General features: G+C 40.7%; 1 protein-coding gene across 4 annotated transcripts in view; it reads right to left on the reverse strand.

Annotated features, from left to right (window-relative positions):
- Positions 1 to 23,923, reverse strand: part of acaca (acetyl-CoA carboxylase alpha) — a 37,998-nt gene that overhangs the window by 10,722 nt on the left and 3,353 nt on the right. Inside the window, exons 3-44 of one of the 4 annotated variants that reach the window (XM_083927470.1) lie at positions 23,439 to 23,571; positions 23,055 to 23,193; positions 22,805 to 22,914; positions 22,626 to 22,707; positions 22,437 to 22,535; positions 21,432 to 21,538; positions 21,209 to 21,319; positions 20,686 to 20,895; positions 20,390 to 20,560; positions 19,665 to 19,826; positions 19,360 to 19,523; positions 19,121 to 19,271; positions 18,490 to 18,593; positions 18,171 to 18,398; positions 17,816 to 17,966; positions 17,565 to 17,699; positions 15,889 to 16,035; positions 15,608 to 15,796; positions 14,431 to 14,531; positions 14,036 to 14,124; positions 13,694 to 13,818; positions 13,491 to 13,604; positions 12,276 to 12,389; positions 12,088 to 12,177; positions 11,861 to 11,979; positions 10,560 to 10,583; positions 9,949 to 10,098; positions 9,316 to 9,459; positions 9,113 to 9,215; positions 8,918 to 9,025; positions 8,764 to 8,820; positions 8,417 to 8,461; positions 6,387 to 6,428; positions 5,510 to 5,725; positions 5,202 to 5,357; positions 4,891 to 5,115; positions 2,756 to 2,911; positions 2,508 to 2,654; positions 1,966 to 2,235; positions 1,455 to 1,552; positions 374 to 494; positions 113 to 223 (exon numbers count right to left, since the gene is read on the reverse strand). In XM_083927470.1, coding sequence (XP_083783596.1) covers positions 113 to 223; positions 374 to 494; positions 1,455 to 1,552; positions 1,966 to 2,235; positions 2,508 to 2,654; positions 2,756 to 2,911; positions 4,891 to 5,115; positions 5,202 to 5,357; positions 5,510 to 5,725; positions 6,387 to 6,428; positions 8,417 to 8,461; positions 8,764 to 8,820; positions 8,918 to 9,025; positions 9,113 to 9,215; positions 9,316 to 9,459; positions 9,949 to 10,098; positions 10,560 to 10,583; positions 11,861 to 11,979; positions 12,088 to 12,177; positions 12,276 to 12,389; positions 13,491 to 13,604; positions 13,694 to 13,818; positions 14,036 to 14,124; positions 14,431 to 14,531; positions 15,608 to 15,796; positions 15,889 to 16,035; positions 17,565 to 17,699; positions 17,816 to 17,966; positions 18,171 to 18,398; positions 18,490 to 18,593; positions 19,121 to 19,271; positions 19,360 to 19,523; positions 19,665 to 19,826; positions 20,390 to 20,560; positions 20,686 to 20,895; positions 21,209 to 21,319; positions 21,432 to 21,538; positions 22,437 to 22,535; positions 22,626 to 22,707; positions 22,805 to 22,914; positions 23,055 to 23,193; positions 23,439 to 23,571 — 5,518 coding nt within the window. Of the gene's footprint in view, positions 1 to 112; positions 224 to 373; positions 495 to 1,454; positions 1,553 to 1,965; positions 2,236 to 2,507; positions 2,655 to 2,755; positions 2,912 to 4,890; positions 5,116 to 5,201; positions 5,358 to 5,509; positions 5,726 to 6,386; positions 6,429 to 8,416; positions 8,462 to 8,763; positions 8,821 to 8,917; positions 9,026 to 9,112; positions 9,216 to 9,315; positions 9,460 to 9,948; positions 10,099 to 10,559; positions 10,584 to 10,627; positions 11,458 to 11,860; positions 11,980 to 12,087; positions 12,178 to 12,275; positions 12,390 to 13,490; positions 13,605 to 13,693; positions 13,819 to 14,035; positions 14,125 to 14,430; positions 14,532 to 15,607; positions 15,797 to 15,888; positions 16,036 to 17,564; positions 17,700 to 17,815; positions 17,967 to 18,170; positions 18,399 to 18,489; positions 18,594 to 19,120; positions 19,272 to 19,359; positions 19,524 to 19,664; positions 19,827 to 20,389; positions 20,561 to 20,685; positions 20,896 to 21,208; positions 21,320 to 21,431; positions 21,539 to 22,436; positions 22,536 to 22,625; positions 22,708 to 22,804; positions 22,915 to 23,054; positions 23,194 to 23,438; positions 23,572 to 23,923 lie in introns of those variants that run through there. The other 3 variants (XM_083927472.1, XM_083927471.1, XM_083927473.1) reach the window with 3 other exon arrangements.

Consider the following 23,923-nt stretch of genomic DNA (forward strand, 5'->3'; position numbering starts at 1 on the left):
GTGCTGACCGGTAACCAGTTACAATGCACACAATCAACAGAATCATGTTTTCGACTCAAAACACTTTTTAGTGTTGTGCCGAAAAAGGGATTCATATAGTAGATCATTTTACCTTGTTGAGTGCCCCAGCTCCAGTAAGGATAATGTGAGAGTTGTCCACTTGAATGGTTCTCTGTCCAAGCCTCACAAGATAGGCCCCAATCCCTATGGCTCTGCATGTGACCTATAGGTCAAGAAAATCACGTTAAGGCTTGCAAGCTAATCAACTCTTTGTATAGAGCAAGTCTTTGTTCTTGAAAGATCACACAGGTGTGCGGCTCATGGCTAAGGAGGAGCTGTTTGTTGTACACATGCGAGCCCACTTCAGTCTTACCAGGTTCATGGTGATGATCTCATCATAAGCCAGAGATGATTCTCCAGCAATCATTCCAGACCCTTTCAGATTCTCCACACCAAGCCCTTCATCTTTTCCAATGATGTCAGTGATCTTGTACCTGCATGGCAACGCATATACAGCATTTACTGAAAGCCAGATGTGACCCTGCAATAGCTTTCCCTTCCATCTTCGTTATGTCATTGAACTTTAAACCATGAAGACGTTCATACTGGACTGATACTACAGCATCTTACAGATTGACTTTCTTGCGTACAAAGTCCCACATTGTAGTGTGTGAAATGTAATGTAAGTATGTCAAAACTACTTTACTTAGTCAGAAAGTGAAAAAAAAAAAAAACTCAGAAGAAATTGGAAGCACATCTACTGTTTCTCCCTCATTGAGAAATTCGGTATCTGGCCTCTCCCCACCCACCTCTACTGCTAAATGGAAAATCCCTGGTAACTACATTCTGGCTTCTACCCGAGGTTGACGAGCCGGCCCAAAATGAAAGAGTAATGGGCAAACGGCTCATCAAGATGTCCAAACACAGCGGAGAGAATCAGCGACAAGGCTACATGCTTGAGCTGGGTTCAGACAGCGGAGCTTCTTGGGCAGATCGCTGAATTGGCAGATGCAACTCACGGGGCCCAGCGGATGGATGGACGGTGTCTGGGATGCCTGCCCATGGAGCTAACGTTAGCAATCTGCAACTAAGTTATAGTTTCGCCCATCCTGAACCCGGCGTCAGTCAGGCCCAGACTCAGATTAGGAATCTCTGGTGCAATAAAATCAGCAAGTAGCAAACATTTCAGGATGGTAAGTGTAGTTAGCATCTTCTATTAGTTTTTGTTGTTTGTCAGCTTTTAACTGTCTGAGAGCTATGATGGCAGCGTGTTTTCTTTCTGTTCTGACAGTCTGCTCTGAGCTGGAGGTTTCAGGCTTCTTTGTCGGTGTCGATGAAGTTATTCCCTCGTCAAAATGTGTTTCACATATTAGAAAGCAATTGGTTTATGGATTAGTGGCACATTTTTAAGTGGAGGGGGACTTTAAGTATTAATGTGTAGTAAAAAGATGTACCTGGATTCTCCCTCATCCTCCACATGCTCGCAATGCACAGAGTTCAGAGCTGAAACTTTCTTGTAATCCTGAGGTGTGAGGTAGAGATACTTGAAACCCTGCAGGGGAATAAAGCAATGACTGCTTAGTTATGACAGACAATGATACAGATGCAGAACACAACAAAAAATAATCTTGTAAAAAAAATAATAGAAAAAAAGGGACAGGTAGAACATGGAAGTTCCAAAAATCAGATAATGTAAAACGGATATACACAAGAACATGCGGTATAAAAAAAACAACAAGTTGCGTGACTGTCTGAAGTAATTACATCCATTATCGGGAAATGCATTTGGGGAACTAGCAATTTACTTACAAAATAATATTCTATTTAATATTTTAGTATATTGAGTATTGAGTATATTTGTTTTTTGAAATATTGGTGAATTTTGGGTCACAAATTTGAAAACTAAAATTAGGAAGGGAAACCCCACAAACACAATATTATGTGACTGAGACTTTGCTGGCTGACCTTATAAGGGTCAGCTGTATCTTGCCAGGCCACGTGGAACATGTGTCGGATTTCCTCTGCCAGCCCAATGCGGGCACCACTGTTGGCTGCGATGTAGATTCGGGGGATGCCGCTCTCTCGTGCCATCTCTGAGGCTCGCAGGAACAACACATCCTCCTGGGGTCCAAATGAGCCTATCTTGTGTGTGATGTCGTTACTTATGACGATGATCTCACGTCCCGCTGGATATTCTGGCGTACGCAGGGTCATCCTCCATGCCACCATACCAATCTGTAGAGAAAGAACAGAGGAACTTTAGCACAATAAATACTAGATATCTATAAATAGTGCACCATAAATATACTGTACATACTTAAATTAATTTGATTTAGACTGCCATACAACAATAAAGCATTTAAAAAGCACTCAGCCCATGAAGGACAGAGACACCTACAGAGTGAAAGGGAAATTGCACATCTTGAAAGAGCATATCAAAGCAAATGGGTAATTTATTGGTTGTTTTTAAAACGTCTGTATTTATGTTTTAAACTAAAAAGGCTGACCTCATTGCCCCCTGGCAGTCGGTTCATCTGCACCAGCTGATCTTGGGGGTCAAGAACCAGCTCTGTGAAGGTAAGCAGCTCAGAAGGTAGAGGGCACTTGGGTAAGTGGGCAAAAGCCTGGAAAGAGTGCCACAGCTTTTTCAGAGCCTGGGAAAGGAAATTGGTGAGAGTTATTTCATCAACAATCAGCATTTCTTCATGACCTCAGCACAATTGTAAAGATGGGAGTTGTTGTTTTTGTATAATACCTGTCTGAACATTTCTGGAAAGTCATAGACATAGGTGGTGCCCAGAGACTGCGCCTGGAAGCGCTTAGACTGCAGCAGGTCCTTGGTGACATAGGGGGTGTTGATGAGCATGCCATGCAGTGGACCCTGCTTGTCTCCATATGCTTGGAACATGATCTGAACAAAGTGGGACATAATTAGTCACTTGTATATAGATTTACTGACAACCTTGCCAAAATATCATGATTTTGAGAATGACAATGATGATGAGCATCAGTTATTACTAGGGTTGCAACGGGGCGGAACATTTCCAGAAACTTTCCATGAGAAAATAAGCTGGGGAACTTTGGAAATATTCCAAATTGAAAACTTTCCATGAGAGTTATGGGAATTATTATTGGAAATTAGAGGTTATTTAAACAAACTGTATTATATCCAAACATAAATATAAACATTTAGTTTAGTCATTGGCAGACATCCATGCAAAATACTAGAATTTAAAAACTATACATGTTAACAGATTTATTTGGAAGTAGAACCTTAGCAAGTTTTAATTATTTTATCAAACAATCAATTTTATTATTGAAGAACAGATGTTAAAGAATAATGTACACATGAAGTGGAAACAGCCTAGAGAGGATATAAGGCTTCATCATTATACATCAGGACCATTCACTTGTGATTGTGCTACAGCAACATGTCATTGTATGCCAAAAGCATTATATTCCAAACCGACAGCTACATTATCTTATCTTCAAGTTCAATCTTCATTTTATAAATAATTGCAGGAAATAAAGCAGGTTTTTCTTGACCAGGTTTAGAATCTTAAAACAGAAACCAAACTCAACAACCCTTACATTCACTTTTATGGGTGGTTCATGATGATGGCTGGGCAGAATATTGATACTATTTCATTATCGTGATATGAGACAAAATATCTTAGATTTTGGATATGGACGATGGAACTGCTAAAGTCAGTTGAACAGGTGAAGTGAAATTAACATTGTCAGCAAACTGCGGGTTACAGACTCGATAGTGATAGAAACATTAACGTACTGTTGGAACGTTGTTTTTGTGTTTTTAGCTGAGCTAGACCAGGGAATATTCAGTTAAAACAGATTATTGAGGCTGATTTGCCCTTATTGTTCTCAACAAAGTTTGCTTGAAGTGATGCAATCAGTGATGTTTTAGGCGCACTCACACTGTCCGCCTGTACTGCGCCCCGGGCTTTAGGGTTCTGTCCTGTTGTTGTTGTTGTTGTTGTCAGCGCATGGTCCGTCTCTTTTTTTTTTTCTATGTCCGAACAGGCGCACATAAAATGACGTGAGAGTCGCCGTAGGCGTCGTGCTCGTACACGTGCGCACGCTCATGCTCGTACATGTGCAAACACGCTTTATAAAAGTCCACCTCTCTCAAACGGGCCGTGGACGGCCAGCTTGCCGCAGCTAGGCGCGGAGTGGTTGCACTCACACTGGTCAAACGAGCTAGGCTTTACCCGTAAAACCTGTTTTGGCCTGGTGCGGAAGGACAGTGTGAGTGCGCCATGTGGCCATGGTGTGTTTAGAGTGCAGTGACTGCATCGTACGATTAGACACAATTTTACAAATATCCTTTTAAATGCTAAAATGCTTGTCAGCAACCGGTCTTTATGAATTTAGAAGGCAATTTGGCCTTGTGTGCTCTGAAAAATTTGACATGCTGTGAACACAGCAGTTATGATTTTGTTTCAATGAAAACTCAACTCCCGGCATTTGCTGCTGTTCTTCACCACTGCTTTGAAAGAAGGTGTGTTTTAGAACAAGTGCTGTGTGGTGGATGGGAAGGCGGTACATGTGATTTTCTCCATATTGCCCAGCCCTAGTTGATGGACAGATGGATGAATGGCTGGATAAAGTGTAACTTACCTGATCAAATGAGAGGTAAAAGGATATTACTAAAATAATTGTCCACCAGGCTAAAGGCACAACACCATTCTGGATCTTTTCTCCAAGGCAATAAATCTTAAAGGCAGAATATTTTTTTTCTACTGTATAAACTTTACAAGATAGGCTTATAAAATTGCATTCTGGGAGCTGAGGTTACCAGGATGGAGCGGAAGCCCTTTGCCAGCAACTGGACAATAAGCAGATGAAATGGAAGATGTATGAGTGCCCCACCTGTCGGTCTTTGGGCCCCACCTGTCCCGTTCGGGCATCAGTGACCTCCTTGTACAGGCTGATGTCCAGGTAGTAGCCTGATTCATTTGTGAGGAAGAGGCGGATGGGGATTTGCTTTCCTGTTGGAGTCAGGCGGATGTTAATTTTCAGTTCAGCCTGCAGGACACGCAGCTTCCACAGACGGCTGCCGTAACGCATCACCATGGAGCGCACAGACTCTTCGATCTAAACGTTGTAGAGAAATCATTATTAACACAGAGCTGTGGTCTGACTGCGTATGAGAGACGTGGGTGTTTGATCATTTCCCAAACCTTTGATGGGTCCATAATGACTGTGGGGACAAAATTGAGGAAGATATGGTTGCAGTCAGTGCGTACAGTTGTGTTGTTGAAAGCAACCTCCAGCTCATCCATGGCTTCCAGCAACAGACGCTCTGCCTCATTGTGAAGGTATTCAAAAGAGGCCTCCTATTAAAGGAACAGAAGAAAATAAACTGTCAACAGGTATGATTATGGTGTAAAATTAAAAAAAAAAGAACAAAGAATTGTTTTGGAGAATCCAAACCCTCTGATAACAACTTTAAAAAGGGAGTGCAAAGGTTCTTCCTATGTTGTCTCACCTTTGTGACCAGATCGGAGTGGCGGATAATAGCTCGCACAAAGAAACGGTAGTCTGTGACTTCTGTGCCCACCTCCACACGGGCTGCACCCAGGTACAAGTGCATCTTGTGGTTGGCACATGGGATGGCACTTAGGGCAAAATTGCGCATACGGTTGAGCTCCAACTGGAAAGCTAGTGCCGGTTCCAAATGACGATAGATCCTGTCCTCCTCAAACTGTTGAGAAACCGACCAGACACAGTCACAAACACAAAACTACAAAGTTTTATATTACCATGCTAAAAACTTTCCTGAAAAAACTTTTTCTTTAGAAGTTAGGCTTCCTTGCCATCATCTCCTCCATTAACGGAAGTAGTTCAAATTGGCAATTTCAGGAGCACCAAGTTGATGTAAGAGTAAAAAGATGCCTGTGAGCCACACACTGTATTAAGTAAATGAAATTATGGGCAATCCCGATCTCAGAAAGCTGCTAATGGGTGTCATTTCTCTTAAATGAGAGACATAATTAAAGAGTTCATTACTTTAATGAGTTTTTGGTGGTGTCATTGTAGTGAAACTATCAGGGGTAACGGAGAAGAAAGGCCATCACTGATTGTGATAAAGTGAAATTCAACACTGCCAAGGGGGTAAAAAGTTGTTTCCTATAACCACAGCAGGGTTTTGAATAGTCTCCCAGCCAATGGAAAGTCAATGTTTTATTTTGAAAGTTTTGTGTTGCTTTGCAATGTCGCACTAATCCGATGCATTTGTATATCCCTTTATCTTTTTAATAGATGCAGCCATTTCTACATGACCAAACACCAATGCGGCCATACAGAAAACATTTAGAGTTAAAAGTGATTATTTCACACATGGCTTGTAATATGTAGACACCCACCTTGTCTCTGGCACGGAATGTGAAAAATTTGGGGAATTCTCTCTGTATGGGAGAAAGTGAGACAGAGATAGAAGAAAGAAAAAGAGGTTAAGAATACCAAATCGGTTAGAGATGTAACAACTATAAACCTAATCATAGCAGGTGACAATAAGCTAAGCTGGGCTTTGCTAAAATTGCTACACCAGTTAAGTAGAGTATTATGCAGTAATGATCAGGACCTTGTTCTAGAGTCTACATGTAGTGGACTGTATGCTCCTTTACTACTGTCATTTATCTACCAGGGAATCACTGTGTATTCACTTCAGAGCAAGCTCACATAATAATGGTAATAGGCTGTGTATATATATATATATATATATATATATATATATATATATATATATATATATATATATATATATATATACACACACACACACACCACTCACTATGCTAATGAATAAAACATTTCCTTTTTCTGAGATCCCCTGAATAATGCCCAGTAGCCCTGTTTGACGTTATCAGATGAAGTGTCCCACTTGCCAAAACAATGCCAGACCGATTGGGGATGCTCTCATCAGTTCACAGCTTACACAATAACAAGGGGACAGCAATAGTACACAACCTGGTAACCTCCACAGCCATGATTTGAGACTGTGATTACATGACATATTCATCTTCTACAATATAATGAAAAAACAATTTAAGGATGAGCATGCAGAATGGTGCTGCATACTAAAAAAAACCCTTAGTGTAACAAGGGCCACATAACGACAGTGTAACGAGTTAGCATGATTAGCTCTCATCAGTGACTGTGGTTCCATCAAAAGAAAAATCAAAGCCCATTGTCAAAAAAATGACAGCAGAGGCGAAAGAACAGGGCATTTCTCAAAATCGAATCCTGTTCTAAATCCGTCATTATCATCTAAATGCCAGTGGGTGTTCTGTTGATCATACCTGGAAAGATAAATGCACCCTTGTGTCCTACAGCACAATAGACGGAGCATATCACAAAACTGCTGATATTGGGGGGTTTAATTCCTACTTTGCTATCCATGTTAAAATGTGTGCTCACATTACTGCAAGGCACTTACAACTAACATTTCATGGTGACAAAATCTAAGCAATGAGATCCTGGTTCTGAGGATTTAATAATGTCTTTAAACTGTAGCCATACAAACAAACAGCGGCTTATTGATTCAGCATGATGGTGGGTTAGGTTTCCTTTATTTAATCTGGTGCAACAGAGTTAAATAAGCTTCCTCTTGAAATCAGGGGGTCGCAGAACCCCATGGCTTGTAATGGAAACATCATGCAGTCACTGCTGGATAAAATTCACGTCGGAATATTTGTGGACTTTCTATCTCATTAAAAGGAGAAATGTTAAACTCAAGTTCACACTTGTATTTTGGGTTACTACTAGAACGAAAAAGCAACAAAGACTGTATATAAAGATGGATGACACGTCTTCACTTTCCCCCACTGTAGAAAAGTGAATCCGAAATATCCCAGATAAAGGTGTAATTGAGAGTCAGTCTACGCAGTAATTAACTAGCAGTATCAATGTCCCGGACATCCACACGCCTGATCAATCACGAGTGCATCAAAACTGGCAATAAAAACATTTGACTCCGATTTTTAGCATCAAATAACTCATTAAAAACAAACTTATAAGAAAAAATGAACCCTGAAATGACAGAAGTCCTGGCGGCTCATTCAAAGGTAGAGTGTCTAAATATGACTCATTTCTTGCATTTCTGTGTAAATTGAGTGGATTGTGGATTGAGCATTAATGCTTTCACAGTATTTATATAGCACTTCATCTTGCTAATAACAAAAAAGACATGGAAACTATGGGACATTTAATTCTACCCTTAGGGGATCGTCTACAGTATTTTAAGACAGCTATGCTGCAGCTGACTGTATAGATCGTGCACCTCCCTGATAAGGCAGGTTAGAACTGTGCATTGATACCGAATGCATTGATACTTGTCCCATAAATCAAATCAAAGAGCCAACTGTCCTCATTTTCTTTGTCTTCCTCTACTTACATGAAACCTTTGGTCCACCTCACAGTTGACTTGCTTCCTGAAATCCTGTCATCATAAATGCAGCAAAAGCAAAGCATGCAGAAAGAGATACAGAGACAAACAGGAAAATAAGCTGTTTCAAATGCAAATTATTTCAATTACCACAATAATGTCATTCCATATAAACAAAGTTATAAAGTTGAGTTAATAAAGTATTAGTAATTACAGTGAGAAAGATAGAGAACAATTCATTTGTGAAAAATAAATAATTTGACATTCCATTAAGAACTAACTGCTGAATTGGTGACATGCAGGGCAGCATATTGAGGAGACAGGTAGTTGACTAAGTAAATATTAATTAAGCTCACCTTCTGAGCCACAAGGAAAGTCAGCCTACGTATGCCATGTTCAAAAAGCAGAAGTTTCTGGAATGAGAAAGGCAAAAACGTCAGGATGAGAAGATCTTTCTCTCTCACTGCGAAAATTGAGAGAAACAAAAGCCTAGTTGTAGACCGCTCCCACCTTTGACTGAGTGAACTCTCGGAATGCGGCTGCCAGGCCTTCGTCATCAATGTCGCTGTCGGTCTTTATAGCCACATTCAAGATATGGATAGGCTCGTCCTGGACACTCTGGATGACAAAGTGATTAAACATTGAATTCTAAAAAGGTACACAGTCACACAGTTCAATGACTGGCGTGTAATGTGTTCTCCTCACCTTGTTGTCCTCTTCACCGTACAGGACAGGATTACCTCCCTCTGGGAAGGTTGGACTTGGCGGAGGAGAATCAGAAAAGCAGCTCAAAACGTCGTTTATGTTCCTGCAGAGGAGAAAAATGCATAAATAATAATAAAAACAAACAAAAATAATTATTTAATTAATTAAACCTCAAGGTTAAGAGCTATATACAATATACTGACCTGGTGAACTCCTGGAAAGAGCGGAAAGCGACCATGGCTCCCATGCGCTGACAAGGTGGTGTAAAGGATGTATCAAGCAGAACGTCACTGACGCTGGCTACGTGCACCATGCCGTAGTGATTTAGGTTGGATGAGAATGACATCCTAGGGTATCGACAAAGAACAATTACAATGTGATTCTCCTACACCACGAGAATGACTATGTGAAGATGTTCCCCCATCCACCTTTAAGAACCTCACAACAGTTTTGATCCCTCTGCAATTTGAGATGCTGGGATATAATCCAAATGATATGCATGAAAACACACACAATCATGTGTTAATTTTAAGGGACTCTTTAGTAAATAAAAACTGAATGAGGTTCAAATTATAAAAGCAAGTAGTAACACAATGACACCATTACATGTGAACAAAGAGAGCAGCTTTGAAGTGTGTAAGGGAGTTTTGACAGACCATGTTAGTCAAATTAAAACAAAGAAAATATTCCTTTCACAGGAACAAGGAAACATAAAACCACCGGAAGACTCTTTAAATATTCACATTCCAGTTTGTTGAGTGTTAGTCCTCGATTGTAAGAAGCTGTCCCAGAAGTTACACCCACTGAAAGTGCTTAAGACGTTTTGTGTGTCAAACCTGTCCACAGATTCCGAATCTGGGGCATTTTTCTTCTCAGCATTATCATCCTTAGATTTACTATCTTGTCTTTTAAGGTCCTTGGGTTTAGTTTCCTGTAATCTAGTGTCCATGGCTATTACAATGTCCAGGATTGGCGCAGACATTTTCCTGGCAGGACAGTCACAGGTTTCAAGTTCAGGAGATTTTCACTGGTATACAACATTTCACCTAACATGTATTTGAATTTTCTTACACCACTTTTCATCCCAAGTTATTCCAAATCTCCACAAAATATAAAAGGGCATACAGTAGAGACAGTAGTTTGGAATACAACACTCTTTCACAAAGACAAACACACGCACGCAGACTCGAAAAAATGTTTGACACAGAGGCTGAATACCAAGGGCCATGCTGTTGTCAATAAAATCAAACATTGTGTTTGTCATTCAGACTTAATTCCATTTGCAAAATCTGTTTAATTTATGGACATTTTAAAGTGCCAAACTGTTGGATAACCAAACAATTTGTTGACTTCATCATCAGATTAAAATTAATTACTGCTCTGACCATGCAGCTAGGTAGTCTACAGTCAATAGTAGGGTATGCAATGAAAATAATGTTTACAATACCTGTTTAGAGTGGGGATGTTCCCTCTGCAATCAAACAACATTGATTACTATGTGGTTAGTGGCAGGCATCAGGAGAGGAAGACAGTCAAGGTGTAACAGTGAGTGTGCGTGTGTGTGTGTGTGTGTGTGTGTGTGTGTGTGTGTGTGTGTGTGTGTGTGTGTGTGTGTCTCAATTTCTAAATGAATGCAATTCATGTCAAAATGGAGGATAAAGTAAATGAAAAATGTCTTTCTATAGTCATAAACCCATGTTAAACTGCCTGACTGCTCCCTTTAAAACATGCATTATGAGATCTTGACAGAGAATCATTTCACAGTCATGCTGTCTTTAGTTCACAGATATGAGCCAAACATGGAGGTTAATACAGACATGTACGATCACAAGCATGCAATCAAATGTGTGCACGATGGCATTCAAAGAATTTCCACATAAAACAGCAAAAACAATTAAACACTAGCAATGCAAAGCGTTAACAAGCAAATACACAGGCACATACACACATTTTCACATAGACAGACCGAACACAGTCAGACAGGTGGGATGCAGAAGTGCAACAAAATGCCACAGTACTTCGTCTGGTACAAGCTTTTTTTCAAATGCTGGGAATGTACAAGACACATCCTGAGTTTGTCTGTGTTTTTTGGGGGTTATTCTCAAGTTTTACATGGCATAAGAGCGCCCAAGGTTTTTTTTTTTTTCAGGTCTTGCAAGGAAGGACTGAAAATGAGACTCTTTGAGGCTGGAAGCTTTGTTGCTTATGGCGCTGACACACTTTCGACAAACCAAGAAAAGTATTTTCAGTCTTGTAAAATACCTTCTTTTGCACATGAGGAGCACTGACACGGAGAACAACGATGTACAATGGCACAGCTAGGAAGGTTGAGAGGGTTCGTGGCACTATGGATGAAGTAAGATTGTGAAGGAACCTCAAGCACTTAGTTGTTGCAGTGATCTTAAACTTTATCATCAGGGCCTTAGATATCCATCCTATAATAATAGAAACTTGAGTGGTCTGTTTTGTGTAACCACAGCACGCCTCAGCCTATTCTATAAACATCTGAATAGCTGAGTGACCTGTGGGGCAAAATATAAAAATATACAGGTAAACACCAATCAACAACAGAGGCTGCTGCTATGCTGGTGCTCCCAACTTGCCAGCATAACGACCATCGATGACGGATTCAATATTCATCCCTATTATAAATATTGATCCCTGTCCATAGTGCCGTTTAAGGGGAGAAGCAGCGGGAACGGTGATGCACAGCATGTGAGTGTTAAAGGACTTTTATGTGCATGATACCTGTTGGGATGCGAGGTTGGAAGCATGAACTGGAACTCTACTATACACGTGTTGTCCCTCAGTTGCCGATGCTGAACGCTGTTGAGCTCATAGGCAATGTATGCTCTGCGAACGTACACCTGCGGTAATCAGACATGAATCCACAGAAAATATTAGTTTGATGCATGAATCACCATTTTATTTGATAAAATGGATTAAAGGCTAACTGAGACCATTGTTCCTCTCACCTCAAGGGCAGCCATCCTGACTACCTGATTACTGTGGTAGAAGAAGTTGGGCAGAACATCAAAGATGGATGTTTCTGAAAGGATCAGTTTCTAGAAAAAAGGAAACAAATAAGAGAAGTAAAGATATTAAGTCATCTTGAACACTTCCTGCATTTTGAGAGCATTAGACAATCCCAGCTCCCGCCTACCTGCAGGTTCTCGATGCAGAATTGGTGTCCATACATATCAATGGCAGAGAGGAAGATGGACTCCACCTGGTTGTGTCGTAGCTCATAAGAGGGGAGGTGGGAAGCTATCAACACCTGGGCAAAAATTATGAATCAAATACTGTCAGCTCTTTTATTAGTTATTAAATGATTAGTTAGAGAACACTTTTCTCTTCAACGTTTGTGTGCATGTCTGTGAAGTTGTCTTTGCTCCACCTTTTACATGTCTGTGAGACACATTTTTATTATTTTTTCTATTGTTTTGTTTTTTTTCAATCACAAAACTGAAAAAGAGTAGCTAGTGTCATCTGGTGATGGAACTCTCACAGGAGATCATGGATCATAACTTTGTGATCAATGTTGAAAAGTAGGACGTTCAATAAAATCTCTGCCCGATACATCTCTGCACACACTGGCGTCACATGAGTTGTGTTTGAGCATATCCATAAATTAATTTGACCTCACCTGAATATATGTATTACTCTATTCCAACAGTCAATCCCAACATGTGATGTCAGTAAATGGGGCGACACTGTAATCGTATGTAGCTCCACCTTGTTATAAAAGCTCATGGCATTATCTTTACATGTTATCCTACATTAAGTAGCTTTGACCACTCCAGAAGAATTCACATTTTTCAGGTTTTGACTGATTTTTTTTTTTTTAAATGCTGTTGTATACTTATTCATATTCACTGTTAAATGGGAGTTGGCATGCCCCAGTTACGAAGAAGCAAGCAGGAGAAAAGACACAGAAGCTAAGCATTGCACTGCTTTGGATGAGGGCAGAAACTGAATGTAATTTAGCCACCGAAAAAAAAGATCATTATCAGTTTAAGTGCACGCTATATTCAGAATGTTTTTACAGCTTTACCTTGCCTTCCAGAAAGCCCTGTTTAAGTTTACGCAGAAGGAACTGAAGCCGTTATCTATGCTCTCTTCATGGACAAAAAACACCAAAGTCACACAATAACACGAACAAAGTGAGTGGTCAGTTGTCTGCCTTTGTGGGACTGGGTGGGTGGGTTCAGGAGATGGAGTCGAGTTCCTTAAGACCCCGGTGCTTGGTCGAATGAACCAAATTGTTAACAGATTGTGGGGGCGTGCTGACCACCATCTACTCTAGGTAATACACTGACTATGATAAGTACCTCATACAACCCCTTCAAAAAAGTTAGGAAAAAATTAGGAATCTGACCTGCCGTGCACGCAGGGCCACCTTGGCATTGGTTGTCTTGCTGAGCTGGGTGAGTTCAGTCAAGATGGCCATCAGTTCATCTGTCAGTGTGGGATCACGGCCACACAGCTGATCCTAGACACAGGAAATTATAACATTACCGTAATCACTCGCTAGATATCTCCAAACTCGATAGTACTGACTGATCCAGGACGGACACTTACAATCAGCATAGTAACCAGCAGGTTCTTCTTGGTGACTTGAGCATGGGAGAAGATGTAGTTGAGCACATTGGCCATGTCTCCTTTGTTTTCCTCACGTAGTGCAAACACACACTTGTCATAGTGTCCTGTTAACAAGCCAACATGGAAGCGCTTGGTAAATAAAGCACAGTGTAACTGCAGTGTCACAGATGCTGAGGTGTTTACTGTGGAAGAGCTCCACCACGTGGACAGAGTGCGTAACTGCAATTCTTCTGTAAAACCATGTTACTCTTGCATGTGGCAACATGTCACCACAATGAACCATTGAAACCAATAGTTAAGTCTTTTGCTGCAGTTGCTCACCATTCTGAAACTGGATCTCCACTTTCAGGTACTGTCTGAGCAAGTCCATCACCACTGCCTTCATGTGACCTCTGATGCCACTGCGATACCTGTTGGAGAAAAACACAGTCGAGTCAGACAAAGACGAATGCAGCGTTGAATTAATCAGGCCCATGAGATCTGGTGACTAGGAAAACAAATAATATACAGCAAATCAATTTCAGTGTGACAAATAAGATCATGCCATGCAGCAAATTATCATATGAGGCTTCTAAACGTTACATCTGCCAGGCAGGCTGTTCTAGGCCTATTGTGAATGTGTAACTGGTCTGTGCTTTCTGTCACTTTGGTCATAGGCTGTACTGTAAATGTGAGTGATTATCGCATTTCATAGAGACAGAGATGATCATACTCACTTCTGCACCAGTTGAACAATGCTTTGTGTGTTCATAAAGAAGACCTCTCGCTCTGACTTCTTGTTCAGAGTAGCAGCATGGCTGTCCAGGATGTTTGCAATCTGGGAAGATAAACAATGTCAAAGACGTAATCCCAGTGGCGCTGATGACCCTTTAGTTAGTTTGCTCCCATTATATCCAGAGTGAGATACTAACTGGGTGTCAAAATTGTGATTAAAGATAGAGATTAATATAATGAGTAAAGACACATGGCAGCTATTCTGGTATATACAAGAGCCCCCTCACCGCCTGCCTCCTAGTAGTTAAGAGCGACAAAGTACATGGCAGTGGAAGGTCACAGCTGCTGAATGGGCCAAACACTGGATTTCTATCTGGAAGAAGTGTGTTCGGGTCCAGTGAGGAAACACGTTTTAACACTTAGCTGACTTATTATTTCTGCAGTTTAGTTAGGTTTATGCAACAAAACTACTTGGTTAGGTTTAATACAAAACTGTGTGCAAATAGCATCTGACTTATTATAATCAGAGGTGTGTGTGTGATATAATACTCACATTAGTGTACTGGCCTGTCTTTGCTCTATGCATACATTTATGAAAGTATAATACATGTTTTACCATCTATAACACATCAAATCCAGTGGATTGTTTAAATAATGTAGCAAATTGTCAGAAGACAAGACATCTTATCTCATTACAGACTTAATTATCGAAAATAGATATGGCAACCTCTGGGTGAACTGCTATATGTGTAAACAATATTCCTAATGCACAGACAGACAGACGGAGACAGTACATGTATTCTGCTTGTCTTTTTGAAGATATACGGTTATAAAGATATACATTTTGAAATAATTTCACATTATCAAGAAACTATACAAAACGTCAAGAGGAACTGAACACAGTAGTTTGCCAGCTGACTGGAAAATTAGAGTATAACTGAACACTACAGTTGAGAAATCCCAAAACTTTTTGAAGCAATTAATTTACTTTATATAAGAGAACTACACATTTACACATAACAAGTTACTATCTTCTCTGAGAATGAGGGTTACTGTGGAAACCAAACGTTCTTAATATTATTTATAGTACAAAAAAAAGAAAAGTGAGAGGCACAACCAGAGTTTTCCTGTTATTGACATGGTACTTTGGAATAGTGTGTGCATGTGTTGCTGGGGCACCTGCTGGCTGGGAAACTGGCAGAGCACAGAAGTGATGTTGCTGGCATACTGAGCCATCTCCTTCTTGATGGACTTTTCCACAGCAGGGGGGATGCGGCCTGACACGCTAGTCATGATGTCTTGAAGCTCCAACAGTGGCAAAGAAGGATCACGCATGGTTTTCATCAACCTTTCCACCCACTCTTTCAACTAGGAAAGACACAAGAGGCATATATTTAAGGGACTGCTTACAGTCAGAAGGTCTGATGTTGGCATGCAACCAGGTGTGTATGAATTCTAACCTTAGCACTGAAGAAAGGCTCAGGAAGACAGTAACCATTCATTATGTGAACAAGATGATCCAGTGTGTTGTGAAAGACTCTGTGTAGCTTTTCTCCTCTCAGAGCTACTGCCTGGATAATAGGCAGGGGTCCTGTGTGCAGGTCTGCCTACAAGTCAAACACAAATACTTATTAGACACAATTCACACCATTGTTGTGCATATGCTGATGTTTCATGCACAAGCACTGTCATGGTGTAGTCTAGTAAGAGGTAGTGGGTATACTCTGAAATAAACAAATTACACTAAATATAAGACGAGGAAAACAATTCCTTGAATAATGTTTGTCCAAGAAAGTAGTCTAAACGTGTAGTTTACACTTTGCTCTTCTTTAGGCATAGTTACCTAACCAGTAGTGACACATTTACCAGAAGGTGCCCCTTCTTCACCATTAAGTCTGCCAACTGACAGTCTGACATAAGCTTGGTTCAGAACACAGATTGTATAAAGGAAGTGGATGGAGCCTCTGTGTTAGAAAATTAAACCCAATGCGGAAGTGTCTTCAACCTGCATTCTGTTGAATGGCCAGCAGGCTACGACTACAGTGGTTGCAAAAAGAAATTGGATTGTGTAGAATTCAATGAGAGAACGATGATACTTCAGACTTGATTTATTACCTCAGTAAGCATTTTCCTAATGAATTTATGGACTCAATCACTAGTTTCAATTCTTCAACACTTGCCCAGGCCCACCCCTTAGAATTTGCCCACTCAACAGAGTTGCAGATAGTTGACAATTATCTCTGTTATCAGGCAACTTCAATACAGCATGATGTTCATTTGGTAAATTATGGTCCCATTTAGACAGAAGCTTAGCAATGCATATCCATTGCAATGTGTAAATTCAAATAGCTGCAAACTTGCTTTGGGGTGTTGTCCGTGTTTTCATCTTGGAACTTGACACTTTCACGGTGTATTTGCAGTTCTTAAAATTAAATTGTAACATTTAAGGTCACCAAAAAATATCATGATCAGCTTTTGCTTGTACTAAAAAACACATTTTAAGGAGTCGTTTGTTTATTTTTTCAAAAATAGCATGCCAACTAATATCACAGTTAACATATGCTACAGATGCAACTTGTTGACCAAGCTAGCTAGCGCTAACATAGCTAGCTAGCGTTACCCAATAACTTAGCTGCACCATCTTTTCATCATTTTGTCACTTCGGGCTCCAAAAAAATTAAGATGACGACAACCAAAATGCCAGTAATTCACAAACCAATGGCTGACGTCGTGGTGCCTAAATCCACTTCTTTTATACAGTCTATGGTTCAGAGGTTTATGTTGACACCATTTCCGTTCAGATAATTGAGCCTTAATCTGGCAGCCTTAATGTCCAGCCTCATTGATGTTTTAACTTCATAAAGTGAGTTGTCATGAACAAAAATGCACACTGCCAAATAACTATTATATAGGCTAAGCATAAGTAGAGTGCATTTTCTCTCTATGGAAATGCATGTAAACTCTGTCATTTTGACATCCTTTAACTTTTCATAGGAGCCTAACATTAAAATGTAAGGCTATAACTTGAACTTAACAAAAAAAAAAATCACATATCATTTTGTAGCAGGCCTATGGAAAATCCTACCAAGCGTACAGCGTATGCATGAGTAGACTGCATTAGTCAGACAAACAGTACCTGTTGTACTCTGCTTGGATCATCCAGTTGCAGCTTGGCAATGACACAGCCAGGCTCCAATGCTGCTCCAGCCCTCTTCACATAGTGAATACAACCAGACTCTGCAGCTGTTAGGGTCATTACCATTTTCATCACCTGGAATATACAAGTACAGAGTTTACATCTATACATCAAATCAAACCAAACCAAAGTGAATTTGAATTGATTCCTTTCCTGTGGCCAACATACACATAAGTGTTAAAGTACTGTACCTCTATTTCAGCATAGCACTGGCCGGAAAACACGTGCCCGCCATCCTCGACTGTGTACTGGATGAGTTTTCCCGCTGAAGGAGATCGCAGCAGCGAAGGATCATTCTCTCTTTCAAAAACACAAGTCTTGTTCCCAATTGTGATGCGATACCTGTTGAGGGGGAAATACCTACTTAATCTCAACAGAAACAGAAATCAGAAGTCTTGTGTGCATCAAGTAATTTCTGTAAAGTTGTTAACGGAATTAGCAGAATAAAGATGTGTCATTGCATTTTCCTTTCATTCTATTTAAATCACCTCAGTTGTATGGGTTATTTAGTAATGATTACATTCTAAAAATGTTTTTCCCTCTTACCTGTCCACCTCTTCCTTCATGTATGTAGTGTAGCTGCTTCCATCATAAGACAGCAAAAGACCTCCATCACTGAGCCGATGGACGTCCACCTCCGCAGAGGAGTGGTTCATGATGACCACGTAGGAGTTGGGAGATTGGCGTGTCACTGTCAGGACGTACTTAGTACCTTCATAGATCAGCTCCACGTCCACAGTGTTGAGTAGTGTGTGTGCTGGAAGCACCTGGCCCCTGGTCAGAGTAGAGAGTGTCTCCTGTTTTTTATTCAAACACTGAGAGTCTACTGCTTGAAATGGATTACTATGACATGCCATATTTATACCTTTCCAGAGAATGCAGAAAGTTAGACACACTGTTCCTTAGATTGACATCTGCCACATGAAGAGCCCCGGTCACAATTCCCAGCATGGTATCTGGACGCTCAGCCTGCACACAACATACACTTTACTTCTTAGGAAAAAGCTTAAAATCAGCATCGTGGATACAGGACAAGGTCTTACTATCATCCCAGTTTCAGAACTGACATTAAAGTGTAATTACAGCGCAAAATCCTCCCATGGTCTTTTTCGGCACTTACATACATCAATTAAGACAGTTTTTTTCATGTAACAGCTATTAACGGAGAAATCCGAGAATCTGGTTTGGTGATATTTTGAGCAGTATTAGTGGTTAAAAAAGCCATTTTAATGCCTTCACCGCACTGCCCCCAGCTAATCAGTGTTAGCCACGTCTGACTGTTAGCGACTCTCCCGGATTTCTCCATTAATAGTTGTTACACAAAAAAAACTGCCTCGATGGCTTAATTGATGTATGTAAGTGTCGAAAAAGACCATGGGATAATTTTGCAACGGAGTTACACTTTAAACTATGGGTCAGTATGTCAAAAATATCTTTTATTATTATAGTTCTCTAATAGAGCATCCAGTGGTCACAGCTGGAACATCTTTACATACCTGCATCTTCTCTGAGATAAGCCTGTCCAGCCAGCCTGTGTCAATGCTGTTGTGCTGAAAACTTTCAGTCTCCAGCAGCTTAATGAGGTATTCCACTGTGGTCCTGAAGTCTCCTCTGATAGACAACTCCTTCAGAGCCACCACCATGTTGCTAGAAAAAGGTTAAGAAAAAAAAAGTGTCAACAATAAAATCTTCTGATTGGACCGATACTTTGGGTGATCTTTCTGCATTTACTCACGAGATAGCTTCTTCCCGATTCTCTCCCCAAGAGAAACAGTGCCCAAACTGGGAGTCGGCGAACTCGTGCAGCCCTCCAGCCGCTGCAACGCTGAAGTAGCCCCACACATTCTTATTGCTACGGAAATTCAGCTCTTGCACCGTTCCGGAGCTTGGTTTGAAACCCTGCAATCACGCCAAATGTCATCTTCTCAAAAACTGAACCAAAAACAGGTCATTTGACATTAAGAGAGACATTTAGAAGTAATAACAATGCCCTTTATTTATGGTAACAACATAACAGTGTGTACCGATAGTGAGGCTTACCTCATCTGGATTTTCACTGGTGATACGTGCTGCAATGACATGGCCCCGAGGGGAGGGGGCAGTAGAAAGACCCTCAAAGTCAATGGGAGAGTCTCCCCAGGGCTGGACCCCATAAAGCATCCTGATGTCTTTGATCCTTTGAAGAGGAATACCCATAGCAATCTGACAGAAGATATCAGTATTAGTACAACACATGTTCATGCAAACATACAGGCCTTGAACAAACAGGGAAAATAAGAAATCACAGCAAATATATGGATTAGGACTGTATTTTATATGAATGAACCATGTTTTTCTCTGCATGCATTCTGTCAACATTATTTTTTCAGTTTTCATGATAACTGATGAACAAAAAAAAAAGACCCTCATCCTTTGTGCCAGACAGTGTGCCACTCCCACAGTTACATCCAATCAGCTAGGGTATAAAGCTTTCACCACTGCCCTTCCGCTTGATGGCCATTGACCTATTTACACACACTAAACACTGCAGAGAAGACCACATGATAATGTGCTGCTAAAACCACTGGATCTACTGCACCATCTCTGCAGAGTGCCTCAGTCTTTTGCAGTCCGTTGCCATGGAGACGGGGGGCCCATCTAGTGCAAAGCGGTGAAGGCGGTGAAGCGTGCTAACTTTGGCTGCTACAGGACAGTCCCAGACACAAACGTACTGTATATGTGATGTAACACTGTTAACACTGCAAACATATCTGGGGGTGACTAACCTGCAGTTGGGCAGCAGGCAAGTTGACATCAGCCACCATCTCAGTACAGGGGTGTTCCACCTGCAGACGAGGGTTGAGCTCCAGAAAGTAGAAGCTGCCGTCCTGGCTGTAGAGGTACTCCACTGTACCTGCGCTGACGTACCCCACCATCTTAGCCAGCTTCACTGCACACTGAGGAGAAATTCAATTCATGTCAAGGTTTCAATGTTTTCAATTAATCTGAATTTACTAAGTTGGTTTTTAGACCTCCATTTATCAGCTATATGCAAGTACAAACTAGGCCAGATGGGCTGTACCCTTTCCATGTCCTCAAACACATCAGAAGTGGCGATGGTAGCAGGAGCCTCCTCTATAATTTTCTGATGCCGTCGCTGCACAGAACAGTCTCTTCCAAACAGGGAAATAGCATTGCCGTATTGATCAGCCAAGATCTGGACCTCTAGGTGGCGAGCGTGTTTGGCAAGCTGCATGACAAAAATTGGTGATCCTGGGACTTCTGCCTGGACCTGGAGAACCAAAGAGAAAGTAAATTCTTGCAGTGAGGGCTGAACGACAATTCACTATGATAATTCCTCATCATACTGTACATCAAGATATAGACATAAAGTTCATGATTAAATGAGACAATACTTTTCATTTGTCAAGTATTTAATTCACAGGAGTATACAAAAATAGGCTTTACCATGTAGTATTTTCACATTGATTTTTTATTTATTAAATTACCAGCAAACATGCTATATCATAATATATATCGTTATCGAGATATGAAATGACCTATGTCTGGATAGAAGATTTTAGCCATTTTGAGTTTCCACGTACCTGTCTAAAGAGATTAGGGAAATCATCAGCAGAGTTGACTTTGCGAATGCCTTTTCCTCCGCCTCCCTCTGAGGCCTTGACCATGACAGGGTATCCGACCTTCTCCGCAGCCTGGCAAAGGAAACATACAGCATTCCAGCATAAATGCAAGTATTCACAGTAAACTTAAGCATATGCAACATTCATTTTGCATTATGAAGCGTCAGTTAAATGACACGCTTACCTTCAGGCCATCCTCCACATCGTCGATGCAACCAAGCTCATACACGTCAGTCGGAACATTGATAATTTTCTTCTTTTGATCGTTCTCTGTCCATTCTACTGTCAGGCCTGAAAAAGACAAAGAGATAACATATTCTGCATACAAGCAAACACCTACTACATGAAGTTTAAAGGTCTCATATTATATAAAGTCAGATTTCCATGACTCCTTTTTATTATAAATAGGGACGCAAACTTTAAGCAATTTATTTAATCGACAGTCAGAAACCTTAATTCTTAAACCATTAAGAATCTATGAAATTGAACAGAGTAGGCTAGGTGTTAAAAGAACAAGTAACAAGTAAACACAAAGTTACTTAAATGATAAATTAAATAACACAAAATAATGACTTCCTTTAAAAGTGCGGCGCTGCCATCTGCAGACCTGATCTACATGATGGATTGATGTGTTGTTCACTTTAGCTAACGTTATCCCAGCTGCTGGAAACAGCTGCTCAGCTGGACTGATGTCCCGGGGACAAACAATACTCATACTCTGACTAGATCTGTCCATTTACTGCCACCGCTAAAATGCATATAAACTCAGAGCGGGTGATTGCTGCTAATACAGTTAATCACTTTTATGTTGATTTAGTTGGAAGCTTGTGCTTGTGACAGTCCAGCTGTGACAGTCCAGCTGTCTGAGTTAACTGAGCAGCTGTTTAACTTAACAGCACAGCCACCAAACAACAACTTTTTACAACTTTCTGCTTCAGAGTTCATTAACAGGACCTCCTCAGTGAGCAGAGTGAGGCACGCTGCGGGTTTTACAGTTTGTATGGTCCTTTTGGGTGGTCACAAACACACATGTAACTCAATCTCAGAATATAGGACCTTTAAATCTCGGGGATTATAAGAATAATTGATTGTTTTTTGAATAATAGAGAAAAGCCTTTTCAATTATTCAAAACTGATCGTTAACAGCCTTAGCAAACTATCTTTGGACCCCACGCAAACTGTGACCTACCTCTGCCGCTCCAGGGCAGGGTTGGAATGCCAGCTGTCTGAGCCACAATAGACGAGGCAATCTTGTCTCCTAGAGCCCACATAGCCTGACTTGGGGGACCTAAGGAGGGAGAAAGCATTAAAAATAAAAACATTTTAATTGAGTAAACTGATGGTAAAGTAAATTGTCAAAGGAAGAGGGTTCTCTTACCCATGAAAGCAATGCCATTCTTGTGAAGCAGCTCTGGGAGTTTGGGGTTCTCTGAGGCGTGACCCCATCCAGCCCAAACCGCCTGTCAGGACCCAGAGAATGACAACAGGTATTCAATTAATGATACAATTATTAATTTCTGTGAGAAAACTATAGATGTATCAAGAGTGTGGTCATACCTGAACAGGTATGCGTTTAGCAATGTCCAGAATGAGCTCCACATTGGCATAGTTGTTGTTATTAGTCCCTCCTGGCACAGGCACGTAATGATCTGCCATTTTAATGTACTCTGTGAAAGACAAAACCGTAGAAAAAACATTTTTTACCTGTGTACTGTCTTCTTAATTGGCTGCGGTTCTGGTACTTTGCTATGTCCCTGGCACCACAGTGGGTGTTTGCCGTTTTCAATTATATCATTCTAAAGCTCACCTGCATTGGCCTTCAGGTCCTCTGGGGTCACCATTACAACAAAGCGGATTGCCCTTTCATTCCGAAACATCTCATAGGCCCAGCGGCGGATAGAGCGCATGCATTTGACCGCTGCAATGCCGTTGTTGGCGATAAGCACCTGGAACAACAAATAAATTGAGTTGCCAATGTTGATTTGTTCACATAAGTTAAAATACTTTACATTAATAATGGGTGATCGAATCTTGTCACGGATAGTGCAATGTCTATAGTCAAAATGACAGTTATTATATTTCATGTCTGTGTGATACATATGCATCATTTGTTCTGTTTTAAAATTATTTACTGGTTTGTTTTCATTGTTAAGAGAGGTTGCACATAGTGTGCTAAATAAAAAATAATCACCTTCTCGATAACCTTGTTGCCACCAAAGCGAGTGACAAATTCCGCAGGAGAAGCCACAGTGAAGTCCCTCTGGAGATCAATACGCCGGCGATCTCTGCCTTGCTTCACCAGGTGCAGCCCTGACATGCTTGGCCTGTTTTAAGAAATACAAAGAGTGCATTAATGACCCTTTTTAACACTTCTAGTTTTGGAAGGAATAGGGATTTGTGTAGCTATGCTATGATAACATACAGATATCTCATAAACTCTCATTTCCGATACAAGACAGACAAGAAACTGGGAGTAAAAATATTTTATGTTTGCAGCCCAGAAGATAAAAAGACACAGATATCACCTCATACTGATATAAGACTGACTGGTCTGAGGAGCAGAAGATTTGACTACTGTGTCTTATCTCAAACTTTATAGCTTGTGGTTGAGTCACAGCTTAAGCCATCAGTTAACGTTAAAGAAAACCTAAAAATGTACTATGGGAATAATGGTGA

Source organism: Echiichthys vipera (assembly GCF_963691815.1).
Source record: "Echiichthys vipera genome assembly, chromosome: 14".
NCBI classification, from domain to species: domain Eukaryota; kingdom Metazoa; phylum Chordata; class Actinopteri; order Perciformes; family Trachinidae; genus Echiichthys; species Echiichthys vipera.